The following is a 14363-nucleotide window of genomic DNA, read 5'->3' as shown; positions in this document are numbered from 1 at the left end:
GTATCTTTTATCTTAATTACAATTGTTTGACTCACGTTTAAATTCCAAAATCTGTATTATTAGTCTAAAGGCTTCTACTTGACAAGATGTTATTAGCAGTCTACCTGTAATCTTCAAATTATATGTGAATTTTCAAAGATTGATACTCTCACTCACTTCATATATTTTACCTAAAATATTTGTCAGAAATACTATAGTTTTGTTGTTCTTCATCTATTCTTATTTGGACAAGAGTTTGAACTCAAGACCTAGTATAACTAGCCAACTTTTCAAAGTCGTGAGGCCTATGAAATGAATTCAGTTAAAGTTTTCGCATGTTGTCAAGCCTCAGCTACCATGTATGAATGGAATAGATTTACCTGACAGATGATTTTCAGGATAACTTTTTTGGTGATTCCACTTTCTTGGTTGAGATTTTAGTGACGAGTAATAATTCTGGAAGGTTCCTGTTGGCCATCTGTTCCCTCTGGCTCCTCTGGTTAGCCTCAGGAGCCACCATGGTGGGGCAGGCACATGTGAAATCAAGGTCTCCCACTCCTCTATCCGCCAACGCACTCTTATGTTATCTGTTTCATATGTTGGGGTGTTTTGTAAGATTTTATTTGAAGGAAAAGTTCTTCAGACCAAGAAATTTAGAGAAAAAAGTTTGAAAACCAAACCTTTTTGGAGTGCCCTGCTCCAATTTCTTTATTTAAAAGAATTAGAAACTGAGTCTCAAAGAAGTTAACTCCAAAGTAACAGCATTTGTTAGTGCTGTAGCTGAGTTGAGGATTCAGGTTGTTTTGTTTCCTTGTTCACCTTGTCTCCGTGATACATAACATACAATGTGATATCTTATATTTGCAAAATGCTTTACGGTTTTCCCAAGTTCATTCACATCTGTTATATAAAGTTACATAAGTGATAGGTTCAATGAAATTGTTTGGTATGAAGAATGACTATTAGATTTCAATTAAAATTACAGTTTTATTTAATGTAAAAGATACTTAAAATGCACATTCCTTACCAATCAGTTTAAATCATGATTAGTCTCAATTAATCTTTACAAAAATGTTTTTGAGTGGTTGGGATCAATTTTAAATTGAGCTCCTAGATTTATTGAGAAAGAAAGGATACTAATAACCGTTTTGGAGGAAGTGATTTTGTAATATCTCACATTGAATTTTTAAATTGAATTGGGTCATATAAAATAGTCTTCAGTGACTAAATAGGTTAAGTGTTTTAACATCAAGTTTCAAAGAGAGAAATCAAACTTTTGGAAAAATGAAAAGATGTTTAGTTGAAAATATGTAAACCAAACGTCCAGCTGTCTTTCATTAGTAAGAGAAATTAATGGTTTGAACTCAGTTACCATTATTGTGTTAAGTTTAATGAGTGTACTGTTCCTTTACAGATTTGGATAAGTGAAGACAGTAATAACATTGAAGCAGCGAACCAGTGGAAAGAGACAGTTAAAAATCCAGAAAAGGTTGTTATCAAGTGGCACAAATTAAATCCATCTTGAAGACCCTGCACATTAATTTGGTGACAAACTTGACATTCTTTTAGAAGACTTACAATTTCAATTTGCTACCAATTTGAAGAGACAGATCAGTACATTTATCAATTTATTTATGGAGGCCATAATTATAGTATATAATGGATCTAATGGAAAATCAAACTTGGTAAAAAATGGGATGACTTTTACCAGATATCCAAAGTAAAGGAAATGCTTTAAAACTGGCCGAAATAGACAATAAAATAAATGGGTAGTATTACTAGGGCAACTAAATAAATTATAAAGTCAATGGGAATATCAATCATAGATAGTTGCTGCTATATTATGTTTATAGGCTTTTTAAAGCTTTACATAGATATTCAAAATCCACTATATCAAGTCTCTGTTAGTACTAGGCTTTACCACTGTTTCAGTGCTAGTCAAGATTGATTAGATCTTAACTCCACTGTTTAACCCCTCGCTACATATTTTCCCTCAGAAAGCAAAAGTGAATTGAACCACTTCAACTATTCTCATTTGGGGAAAGTTTGTGGCCTGTGTTTATCATTACTTACCCTTAAGTCATCACATTGCCACTTAGTAAGCTATTTATCTCTAAGAAACTTCAGATATAGAAAACTACATTTTGGCAAGAATAAATGAAAACACCAGAAGGTTGAAGTTTAATTGGAAACCCAGTGTACACACATTTTGCTATGTTTCCTCCTTCACATCCTCTTTTTTTTAATTGGAGTTGAAATAAGGTTATCATCCATATGGCCCATCCTAATTAGCAGAATTAAATGAGCTTAAATAGCAAATTTAATATTTTATGATAATCACTTCCTTGTTTTTAGTTTTTTAAATATAAATTGCTTGTTCTATAATCCACAACATTAGAATATGTTCCTGTATTTTAAAACTGGCCATACATGATAACATTATGTAGCAAATAAATATTTTCTGTTGCAGTTTCTCTCGGGTACTCATTACAACTCAGTATGTAGGGATAATTTCAGTTTAGTTGGTCAGACAAGCTATGACCAAAAAGCACAGTTGTTTGGAGAAACCAATAACACCATCCCTGATCTTGGAAAGTAGTGACTTTATTTTTGCTAATGGGTAGACTAAGTGCTTCATCTTCCATTTTTCTTTCTCTCTTACCTTGTACCACACGTGCCAAGAGATAGATAGTGATATTTCAGGCCACAAGTATACTTTGCTGTAACTTAAGCATGCCTTTTTCGTTTCTTGTTCTGTGTATCTCATTAAGATTTTCCCAAATAAACACTAATTCCCCTTTTCCTAGGTACCACCTCCTCAAGCTACAAAAGGTACATACTTTACATGCCCTTTGCTTCTGGTGCCTAGAGTTTATGGTATACTGGGGATGTTGACAGGTACTCTCTGACACTGCATTTTGAAATAATTATTTTTTTTAGATTTGTGAAAAATGGCATATTAGTACTCACATGGACTTTCAAGAGAAAAATCACATTTTGTGGTGGTATTTTGAATCTTTGAGACAAATGGCAACTATTTTAAAAGATTTTTAAAAAATAGACTTTGTTTTTTAGAGCAGTTTTAGGTTCACAGCAAAATTGAGAGGAAGGTACAGAGAGTTCCCATATACCCTTTACCCCCGCATTTATACAGTCTCCCCCACTATCAACACCTTCCACCATAGTAGTACATTTGTTAAAGTCACTGAATCTTCATTGATGCATCATCACCCAAAGTCCATAGTTTGTATTAGGGTTCACTTTTTATGTTGTACATTCTGTGAGTTTTGACAAATACATAAATGACCTGTATCCACCACTCATATCATACAGAGTAGTTTCACTGCCCTACAAATCCTCTGCAAACACACCATTTTAATAGCTACCAAAGAAAGAAGTGTACTTACTGGCTTTTAGATAAGTAACAGACTTTATTGTTTAAAAAAAGCTAGAATTTTATTTGAGCAGTTTTTTTGTGTTCTAGTAATGCTTTCAATTCCTAAATTTATTATAAGTAGTCATGTATTTAATGCAATTTCTAATTATTTAATTTTCAATATTTTTACAATATGTGTGTAATATATAATTTGAAGGAAAGGTATGACTTCTTGGTTTCTTGTATGCCTTAGAGTCCTAGGTAAATAAAAAAATTAAAAGAAAACCTTTTTATTTAAAAGACTTCAGTTAGAGAAGTGTTGACAACTAAGATCCCAGATATTTTAATTAGTGTTTACTTAAGCCTTTTTCAGATGAAGAGGTACTGAATACAGGTGATATTGTTTCCTTAATAGCTACTCATGTTATGAGAAAAACATTAGAAACTGGTAATAAAAAATGAGATACTATGCAAAAAAATCACTTCTCTTTGTACTTAGTTGGCATTTCTTGACCTTTACCCGCTTATAACAATGAGAGAGAACCAAAATGATACTTGGTAACCAGAGAAAGCCATGGAGAGCTCACACTGATAGCTGATAGTTTGCACAGTGCTAATCCCTAACAGTGTATTTATTTATAAGTCTTCAGATTAATACAATTAAATAGCTGCAGTCCATATCAAAACATAACATCTCTGTTTGGCTTTTGTTTGGTTTTGTATGATTTTTTAGCAGAACTAGAGAACTTACCACTGAAGTATATCAGATAAGCTCTTATCAGACTGTTCAGAGGGAACCAGTGGGATTTTGAAGTAAGTTACATAATTGTGGTCTGAAAATAACCTAAACTGATCTTCTGTTTGAATACAGTTATGTGAATTTCTCTGATACTAATGTATAGAAACTATATTTCCCAACAAAAATTTCCACTGTTTAATCAAATAATTGTTTTTTTATGAAGGATTTCAGAAATTTGCAATAAATTTCAACTCTTTATGTTATGGCAGTAATGGATATTTCAAAGCTGTATGTTTACTTTTGTTGTTTGGTAGGGTGTATTGAAGGAAGTTCCAGATAAAACGTCTGTATCTACAGTAGTTGTGAGAATGTTCACAGATGACCCTTGAAAAACACGGGGCTTAGGGGTACCACCCCCAACGCCGTTGAAACTTGAATATAACTTTATATTTGGCCCCCTGTGGTTCTGAATTCACAGATTCAACTAACCTTGCATTATGTGGTACTGGAGAATGTACTCACTGAAAAAAATCTGCACGTAAGTGGACCTGTGCAGTTCAAACCTGTGTTGTTCAAGGGTCAACTGTATTAGGGTTTCCAGAGAAATGGCACCAATAGAAGATAGATAGCTAGGGAGGGAGATATAAGTTTTCTTTTAATTATGAGGAATTGGCTTATGTTTACGGAAGCTGAGGAATCCCACAATCTGCCATGCAAGCTGGAGACCCAGGAAAGCCAGTGGTATAATTCAGTCCAAGTCCACAGGCTTGAGAACCAGAGGAACCAATAGTATAAATCCCAGTCTGAGGTCAGGAGAAGATGAGATGAGAAGTCCCAGCTCAAGCAGTGAGGCAAGAAAAAAAAAAAAAAAAAGGGCAAATCCTCTTTCCTCTGCCTTTTGTTCTTTTCAGGCCCTCAACAGATTAGAAGATGCCCACCCACATTGATGCAAGTGCTAATCTCATCCGGAAATACCCTCACAGACACACCCAGAAATAATGTTTAATCTGGGCACCCTGGCCAATCAAGCTGACACATAAAATTAACCGTAGCAGATACCTCCTAGTGTTCTTCTGGTATGTTAGTTGTAATTCTTGTTCAACAGTAAATTTCAAATGCTTGAAGTTCTCGCTGAAACACTGAGAAGAGAGTTATGAAAAGTGGATATATATGAAGTACCTGTCCATTTTGAAATACGGATTTAAGACTTAAAAAGGTATTAAAGAGTGTTGACCTGAAATAAATAGACTGTGTTGACTGAAAAAAAATACACAACATAAAAGTTGAGAATTATGTTTTATTCAGTGGTTTTCTGAGGATTTCAAGCCCAGAAGACAGCCTCTCAGATAGTTCTGAGGGACTGCCCCGAAGAGGTAAGGGAGGAGCCAGGGTATATAGGGGTTGTTGCAGCGAGGACCAGGTAGTCAGGACATCAAAAGTCTACAGTTAACCAAAGAAAACCAGGCATCTCAAGGAGTTTAGTACTTTTCTGTATGTGGAAAGACGCAAGGCTCATTGAATTCATTCCTCTGATGTGCACCTCAGCTCTCTGGGGCCAGTATCCTGTGCTTTCCCATCCTGAGTTCTCTCTGGGTGCAGCCCGTTTGTCTCTGTCCTGAGTTCCCTAAGGGCTCACTGTCTCGGGCAGCTTGATGGCAGTGTCCTTTGTTTACTGATATGACAACATTTTTTATTCAAAACTGCGAGATATTTCTCTAGGAAAGGTGGATTTATTCGGGATCAGCAGAAGATTGCAACTTGGGGTTGGCTACATGGTGAGTCACGTGCAAGTCCCCGCCTGCCAGCAAAGGAGAACACTTTTACAGAGAGGAAAAGGAAGTTGGGAGGGCTACCATAAACAAAGAGTCCATGGCTTTTCATTGGCTGAGTCCTTGCCAGGAAAGAAGAGGAGTCTTCCTTCTTGTTGGGCTCTGCTAGCATTGCAGGGCATGAGAGCTCCCCCTTCTGGTCTTCCAACTATATTTTATTGAGTTTCTGTTTATTTGTTTACAAGAATTAATGTAGCTCTATAAAATTAGATTATATTTTATGGGTGATGAATTATTTGAAGATGAATGCTGCCTACATTTTCAGTAATTTCCTCGTGGAAAAATTTTTTAACTTAGTAGTTACAGATTTTTAAACCTTTTCATGTCTAAAAAGTCTGATTTCTAAAATAACAGTATTTTATTAAAATCGATAACTAAGTTAAATTATGTAACTATAGCAACTATATAACTATATTAAACCATAGGACTCTAATAATAGCAGTAGATGTCTAGAAAGAAAGGTCTGTATGCATTCTCAAATGGCTAAAAGATACCTGATTCCATGCTGGGATAAATCACTGAATGAGATATGTCTTTTAGAATATGATGGTTTTCATTTTCTCATGATGTGGAATTTGTTTTCTTGATGTGGAATTTGTTTTCTAGGTCACCGTTCTTTAGTTTCTGAGGCAGGAGGATAAAATAGATTTGTCCTTAATTTTAACAGAGAGAAATTTGGTTGACTGTGACTCTGAGTTGTCTTTTAGTTTAATTCTAGATCGTTAATCTTTCTTGATTATACAATGTATGGACTAAATTAAAAACAAATTTTAAAATTAGTCATTTTTATATATTTAATAAATACAAAAATATATAGTACTTCATGCAAAGAACTGTTCTAGGTGCTTTCAGGGACACAAAGATGCTCTTTACTCTGGGGTTTAATTTAGGGAAATAATACAATATAAAGCAGGATTGCAATAAGAAGCAGGATTTGAGGTATGGACAGAATGCTTTAGAGGCTCAACTAAAGAAATAATTAAATACAGCCGAAGGAATTAGGAAAGGTTTAAATCTCTGATCTGAAACACACGAAACCAGGCAGATTGGCAGCACTGTGAATTCGTGATCACTGACTCTGCCAAACTAGCAATCTTAGTTCATTTTTTTTATCAGCTGACTTACTGTGAAAAAGTTTGTACTTCCTTTCACCCTCTTCTAATCTTCAACCCACCTACTCCTGTCTTTACTTTAGTAATAGAATATATTATTTCATGCTGCACACAAAAAAACAATGTCAGGCATTCCTTCACCATCCCATTGTCATATCCACAAACTTATTCTTACTTGTATCCATCCTCTGTTATGTTAGCAAGTCAGTTCTTTCTTGTGAATTCTGAATCCAGTACTCTGCTTTTTCAGGAATCTCATTCCTTTTAATATGCCTATTCTCTCATTCCTTGAGCCTGTCCTCTACTGGAGTCTTCCTATCATCATTCAAAGCTCCTTGGTGCATGCATGACTATCTCAAAATAGGTTGGTGATAAGTTCAGTGTAAAGAACCCAACAGACATCATTGTGGAGGTCAAGTGTCTGTATCGATGAAGGAACCTATGGAAACATTATATAAAGCAAGGGCAATGTGGCATGCTCCTGGTGTGGATCTGTCTTCCCAGATCCCCTGGGATCCCCCTGGGCCATACTACTATGAATGAGTCTACATGTGGCCTGTGAAGATTCCCTGAAGCTCTGTTTTCATTATCACAGGAAATTTTATTCTTTCTTCACTTTCCTTCTCTCACCAGGCTATTCATTCCCAGCTAAAACCTTCATTTCTGCTTGCTTAACAAGTATTGTAACCGGTAGAAAACAATCCCAACAAATTCCTGAGTAATTATTAAGAACTTAAGTGTAATTAATGAGTAGGAGCATTAGTTTCTCAGCATAGTATGTTAGGTCACCTACACTTCTGGCCTGTCTGTGGCCTACTTCCTTCTTTTAAGAAATTCCTAGACCTCCCACCCTATTCTAGATTCTGGTTTATTTGGTCTCCTCTTCATAGGTAATTTCTAACTGCTCTGTTCTTAGCCTGTTTTCTTCATTCTTCCATCCTTGCCATGCCACTGAACCTCATGCTGAAGCTTTAAGTGCTTTTCAGCTATTTTTTCTTTATTACTCAGTTTTCTTAACAATAGAGCTCTTCCTCCTTGAAACCATTTCTTCCCTTAGCTTTCAAGCTTTGTGCGTTGTCTTACTACCTTTCTAGACTATCCTTTCCTTTGTTCTCTGTTGGCTCATCTTCATGCAGTTTAAAAATTGGGAATTCTTTAGTACTCAGTCCTAGACCATCCTCTCTCCTCCTTCTACATTATCTCTCAGGGCAATCTTATCTATTCCCATGGCTGCAAATGCTGTCTACTTGCTAAAGGCTGCCAAATTTATGCTTCTATACAAATCTTGCTAACGAGCTTCACTATCATTTGACTAATGTGGACATCTTTTCCTGAACATTATCCCAAACACAGTTTTTGATTTCCCATTCCTACCACAAATCTGGCCTCCATTGCTCCCCATCTAAGTAAAATGAACTATCATCCACCTGGTTGGTCATCCCAGAAGCCTAGAAATCAACTTGGAACTCCTCTCTCATCTTCCATAGTCAATCAATCACCCTATTCAGAAATGTACATCATAAGTAGATCTTGAATGCACCCACTTCTCCATCTCAACTGTAACTTACCTAGTCATCTTCCACCTGTAGTATTGTACTTTCCCCATAATCGGTCTCCCTCTTGTTTCCCTCTAATACATTCTCTACCCAGCAGCCAGAGTGGTATTTTTAAAATGCAAATATGATTGTCACTCCTTCGTTCCCATTGCTCTTGGTGTGAAGTCCAAAATCCTTCACGAAGTTTATAAGGCCCTGCATAGTCTGAGCTCTGCCTTCCATTCCAGCCACATCTTGAACTATTCCCACTGATCTGTTTTACGTTCTTGGAAGACAGTATTCACCTAGTTTCCTCAGGATCTCTGCACGTGTTTTTTCATCCGTGTGGCATAGTTTTCTTCTTTGGTCTTCCCTTTGCCATATCCTATTTTTTTAGGTGCTAGCTTAAATGTCTGTTCCGCAGAAAAGCCTTTTTTTACATCTTAGGCAATGTTAGGTCCTATTTTCATATATAATTTTCCTTTATAGCTTTTATCATAGTTGTGATTAAATAATTGCATAAATTTTGTTTATTGTCTCTTCTACACTGCAGTTTCCACAAAAGCAGAGTCCTGTTTATTGTTGCATTCCTGAGGCTAGCACAGTTCCTGGCACATAATGGATACATAGTAAATGTTTGTTCATTCATTCATTCAACTGATAGGCAGTATTTTGGGTGTTAGGGATATAGCAGTGCATAAACAGAAAAAAATGAATGAGCACACTGAGTCATGTTATATTGCTCAGTGAAGTGATAGCTAAAGGCCAGTATCTTCCTGTGGAGAGAGATAATGCTGGATTATACACTATTAGTACATTTACTTTTAAAATTCATTGACGTATTTCTTAATTATAGAAAAGAGAAATACAATAACCTCACACTATGAGTTACAGCCTAGGAAAAATAGACCTAGAAAGAAAATAATTTCTGAAATTCTGAGCAGTATTTATAACATAATTGATGCTAAATTTCGTGAGTTGCTGAGTATTCATCAGATTTTATGTTATTGTTGCATGTTAACAGATTACTATGTATCATTACCAAGCACAAAAATTGTATTAGTTTATTTTAAACTTTTTTTTTTTTTTGCAGGGAACCAGTTAAGTTTGGTTCCTGTATAAAATGGAAGGATACTTAGATTGTGTCCAGCTTTGAAATTTTCCTGTAAGATGTAAATAACCTACTTAAGTTATTTACCAGCCTAAACAGCATTCATAAGTCTTCTGTAGAAAAGAACTTGAGTAAAAGATTGGTTAGGTCACAGTTCTAATCCTCGAAGGACAGAATGAGAATTTTGAAGACCTTTTCTGATAGAATTTAAGAAAGGGATTCAGAGAAGAGGCTGTTCAGAGAAGTAAACCTAACCCTATATACAGCTCAGTATTAAGGACATGTCCTCACAGATAGTAAGTCTGGGGATAAGGAAGGTGGGTAATATTTTCTTACTCATAATGATGTAGTCGTATAGTGATCTCTCAGCAAGGTGCCTAATACTGTACACTTCCTAATACTATACACTTTTTCTTTTTACATAAGACACCTTGTCATAATTTAGATTTCCTTCAGAGAAATGTATACAAAATACTTATACTATCCTTCCCTTTCCTCCTTTCCTCACTCCCCTCCTTCCTCCTTCTCTCCCCCATCTCCGCTGTTTACCAAAACTCATGCTCAATTTTTGCTCTTTTCATAGAAAATCTGAAAACTAATTTGGTCAGTGATAATAAAATCATTGACTCTTGTGTCTGGACAAGACCTGAAGAGTCCTCTAGTGTAAATTCCCACCTACCTAGAACATAGGGATGTTTATTCAACAAATATTTGTTGGATAACTACCTTGTGCCACTCATTTTTAGATGCTGGGAATACACCTAATAAACAAAAACTGCCTTCATAAAGCTTATATTATAGTGAATATATCAGAACACACAGAATATTTCTGAGTAAAATTTGATGGATTTCAGTCAATGAATGAGCAAATACAAGATCAGAAAATCTGTTCCTGGTCTTCCTTCCGTATGACTCTTTCATATACTAATTGTCATCATTTAATTTCCTTCTGTCTTAGGTTACTTCAAATGCTCATGTTCGTAATATATTGATGAGTTATCTGGGGTTTTTTTTCAAAAGAAGTACATTTGGAAGTATTATTTTCCTTGAGCTACTCTGAGCTAAAACAGGATGTACGTATATATCAAGTGACCATTTGAAAAGAATTACCTCAGAATTCTTAACCTAGGGAAGTACTGTGGTTATTGTAAGAACAATACCACTTGCAAATCAGTTTTTATCTGGGTTACTTGTATATTTGGGTTTTCCTGGCTTTAAAAGATAGTAGAGATGAGGTTGATTTTCTTTCTTTCTTTCTTTCTTTTTAAAATAAATTTATTTATTTGTGGCTGTGTTGGGTCTTTGTTGCTGCACATGGGCTTTCTCTAGTTGTGGCGAGCGGGGGCTACTCTTCGTTGCAGCACGTGGGTTTCTCATTGCGGTGACTTCTCTTGTTGTGGAGCACAGGCTCTAGGTGCGTGGGCTTCAGCAGTTGTGGCACGTGGGCTCAGCAGTTGTGACTCGCGGGCTCTAAAGCGCAGGCTCAGTAGTTGTGGCGCACGGGCTTAGTTGCTCCGTGGCATGTGGGATCCTCCCAGACCAGGGCTCGAACCTGTGTCCCCTGCATTGGCAGGCGGATTCTTAACCAGTGCGCCACCTGGGAAGCCTTGAGGTTGATTTTCTAAATGTGATTTTTTTTTTTTTAGTTAACTTTAACCAAAACAGACAATGGACGTCTTTGTATTGTAAGAGATTATTTTTAGAGTATCTGGGAAAGCCAAAGAGAAAGTATGCTCAGTTTTCTGCATTTACTTTCTCCGTGTGTGTGTTTATTCATACTTATACTCCCCAATGTAGTCACATATGTTAATTATTTTCTGTCTTTTCAGACTGGAAAACGAAGGAGAGGCAAAAGGCATCAGAAACATTTTCTTAAAATGTTAAAACTAGATTGTTTATTAACTAAGCACAGTTTCTTCTCTGGGACATTGAAAAAGTAGTCTTTTCTAAAAACATTTTATTTCTTTTTTTTCTTAAAGATATTTTTAATTTTTTGAAACATATGGACAAGGCAAAAGGAAGAGTGGGCTAACGACAGGGGGCTTTTTCAGGGAAATAGTGTTATCGAGAGTCAAGAGAGTAACATTAAAATGGTAGGATTTGCCTTAAACTGTGTGTGTGTGTCCATGCACGCAACACACATGTCCTTTCTCTTGTAGAATTAGAAAAATGACATCTGTTTTCTTGAAAGTGAGGGGAATAAATGATTACAGCAGGGCTGGAAGAGTGATGGAAACATTATGACAGATTTGATCACAGTCAAGTTTGTTTCTTTTCCCAGTCCAGAAAACACTAAGCTTGAGAAAAAACAAAGGGGAAAAGTTTTCCTTTTCCTAGTCCAGAAGAAAGTAAGTTGCAGAAACAACAAAACAGGAAAATGTTTGGAATGATGTCATTGTTTTTTGGCTCAGAGTGTACAGTTCTAAGAGGCATGAGTGCTCCGTGTGTCTAGCATTCTGTCTCTGCTGTGGAGATAATAAATGCTCTGGGGGTTCCTATTCCTAGTTCTTTCTTGAAAGCTGACAGAATTTAAAAAATTTTTTTCCTAATGATATTACCTGGGTATATGAAACAAGATAATAGTTTTCACTATTTTTCTTCCCCGGCATACCTGAGGGGTTTAACATACTTCATCAGTAGCAGTGAGTCACAGTGGCAATAATTTGCATCCAGGTTGTGAATCTTGGCAGGGAAAAAAAAACCTCTAGGTGAATTTGTTATACCTATTATAGAATTTTAAGGAAAGAGATTCTTTCACTCAGTGCTGTCTTTACCCGTTTTGTGGATTGAAAGTTACTGGAAAGCAATTTTTCATCCACAGCATTAACCAATATGGCAGGGTAGTCATCACCAGTTTAGTATACACAGCATTATTTGCTAGAGAAGTTACAAGTCCTTAGAGCTAAGCTACTGAGGAATTTACTTAATCTGAGATTAACCTTTCTGCTTACTGTCTCTAGGATATGGTCACAGTTACAGAAACCATCAATAAAATTTTTTGAAGGGAGGAGGGTTACTATAGCGTACTTATAAAAAACATCTGGAAGCTTACATTTATGGAAAAGACTATATCTGCTAAGATTCCAAATAATTTTGTCATAGAGGTGGAGTGATAATGAAGAAACAAATACGTAGAAACAAAGTTCTAGTTTCCAAGCATGGAGGGAAAAACAGGAATAAAACATGACTTACCATCACCAAGCCAGTTGGTCATAAGTGTAAACATGTCCATTTGAAGAAGTTCATATTCATACCCAAAGAAAAGTATAAGCACATGAGAAATGCTTTATCTTATGCAGATAAATGACTTAAGTAAATGTAGCTTTCAAATCAACTATGGGTACAGGGTATCGATTATATGTGGGTTCCAGAGAAAACTGTATTTCTGTATTTTTTTCTTTTTTATAATTAAATCTGTGTGCCAGTCATTTAAATTTTTAACTTTTAATTTTTTCAGTGTGTGTTTATATACTGCCTCACATGTATGTCTATGAGAAAGTGGTGGGAAGAAGTGCTCAACTGATTTTTGTGTAACTGAATGACCATTAATGGTTGGATGTCTTCCAAATTGAATCTGACTCAAGTTAAATAGCAATAGTTAATATTAACGAACAGAGATAAATTACATGCCAGAAGTCTCCTGAAATAGTCCTGAGAAAAAGAGAAGTAATTTGATGATATGTAAATCTATGGTCCTTGGGAATACTTATTTCTCCTTTTCTCAGGATACAGAACAAGAGACAGACTCTGATAAAATCTCAATACCTGGTATCGTTAGCTTAGGTCTGGGGCTTTCTATGTGGGTGTCTCATATACATTCTTGCCCTTTGGAGCTATGCTCATGTTGTTTTCCTTTGCCTAAAACACTTTAGTCAGTGCCTTCCGCTTTCTTTCCCACTTCACCTACCTAATTTCTACATATTGTGAGTGTCTCAGAATCATTTTCTCAGGAAACCTTCTGCTTTAGTGTTCTCTAGAGAAAAAGAACCAATAGGATATGGAGATATAGAAATATATATTCATAATAATTTATCATTATAAATTAATATAATTTATAAAATATATAATTATATATTTAATGTAATTAATATATTTAATAATTTTAAAATATGTACACACACATACATATGCACACACAAACATAAATTGTAAGGAATTGGCTCACACGATTTTGGAGGCTGAGAAATCCAAAATCTGCAGTGTGGGCAGGCAGGCTCGAGCCCCAGGAGAGCAGATGGTGCAGTTCCAGTCCAAAGGCCAGTAGGCAAGGACCCAGATGAGGTCTGAAAGTCACTCTGCTGGAGAGTTCCCTCTTGCTCAGAGAGCTTGGTCTTTTCATTCTATTCAGGCCTTCAGCAGATTGGTGAAGCCCACCCACATTAAGGAGGGCAATCTGCTTTACCCAAAGTGCACCAATTTAAATGTTAATCTAACCCACAAACACCTTCCAAGTTGACACATAAAATTCACCATCACACCTTGCCTCTTCTCACCCTAACCCAAGTTTGGGTTTAGGGCCCTGGATGCCTGAATTAATAATTATCAGTGCTATGCAACTTTTGCTTTTGAAGAAACATTAAAATAATTTATTTTATAAAATTAAGAAATTGCAGCATTTCTGGTTTGCAGTTAATACTAAATGTTCTAGATATGATCTGACCAGCTCATAGCACTTGCAAAAA

General features: G+C 35.9%; 1 protein-coding gene across 2 annotated transcripts in view; it reads left to right on the top strand.

Annotated features, from left to right (window-relative positions):
- TC2N (tandem C2 domains, nuclear) overlaps window positions 1-4357 on the top strand; it is a 45625-nt gene extending 41268 nt beyond the window's left edge. For both annotated transcript variants that reach the window (XM_027120358.1, XM_027120357.1), the window contains one exon: window positions 1394-4357. In XM_027120358.1, coding sequence (XP_026976159.1) covers window positions 1394-1504 — 111 coding nt within the window. In that variant the 3' untranslated portion in view covers window positions 1505-4357. The remainder of the gene's footprint in view (window positions 1-1393) is intronic.
- Window positions 4358-14363: the final 10006 nt, after the last annotated feature.

Source organism: Aethalodelphis obliquidens, unplaced genomic scaffold, assembly GCF_003676395.1.
Source record: "Aethalodelphis obliquidens isolate GAN/ISIS:26980383/991018 unplaced genomic scaffold, ASM367639v1 scaffold21, whole genome shotgun sequence".
NCBI classification, from domain to species: domain Eukaryota; kingdom Metazoa; phylum Chordata; class Mammalia; order Artiodactyla; family Delphinidae; genus Aethalodelphis; species Aethalodelphis obliquidens.
The sequence above is the reverse complement of the archived record's forward strand: the minus strand, read 5'-3'. Positions and strand labels throughout refer to the sequence as shown.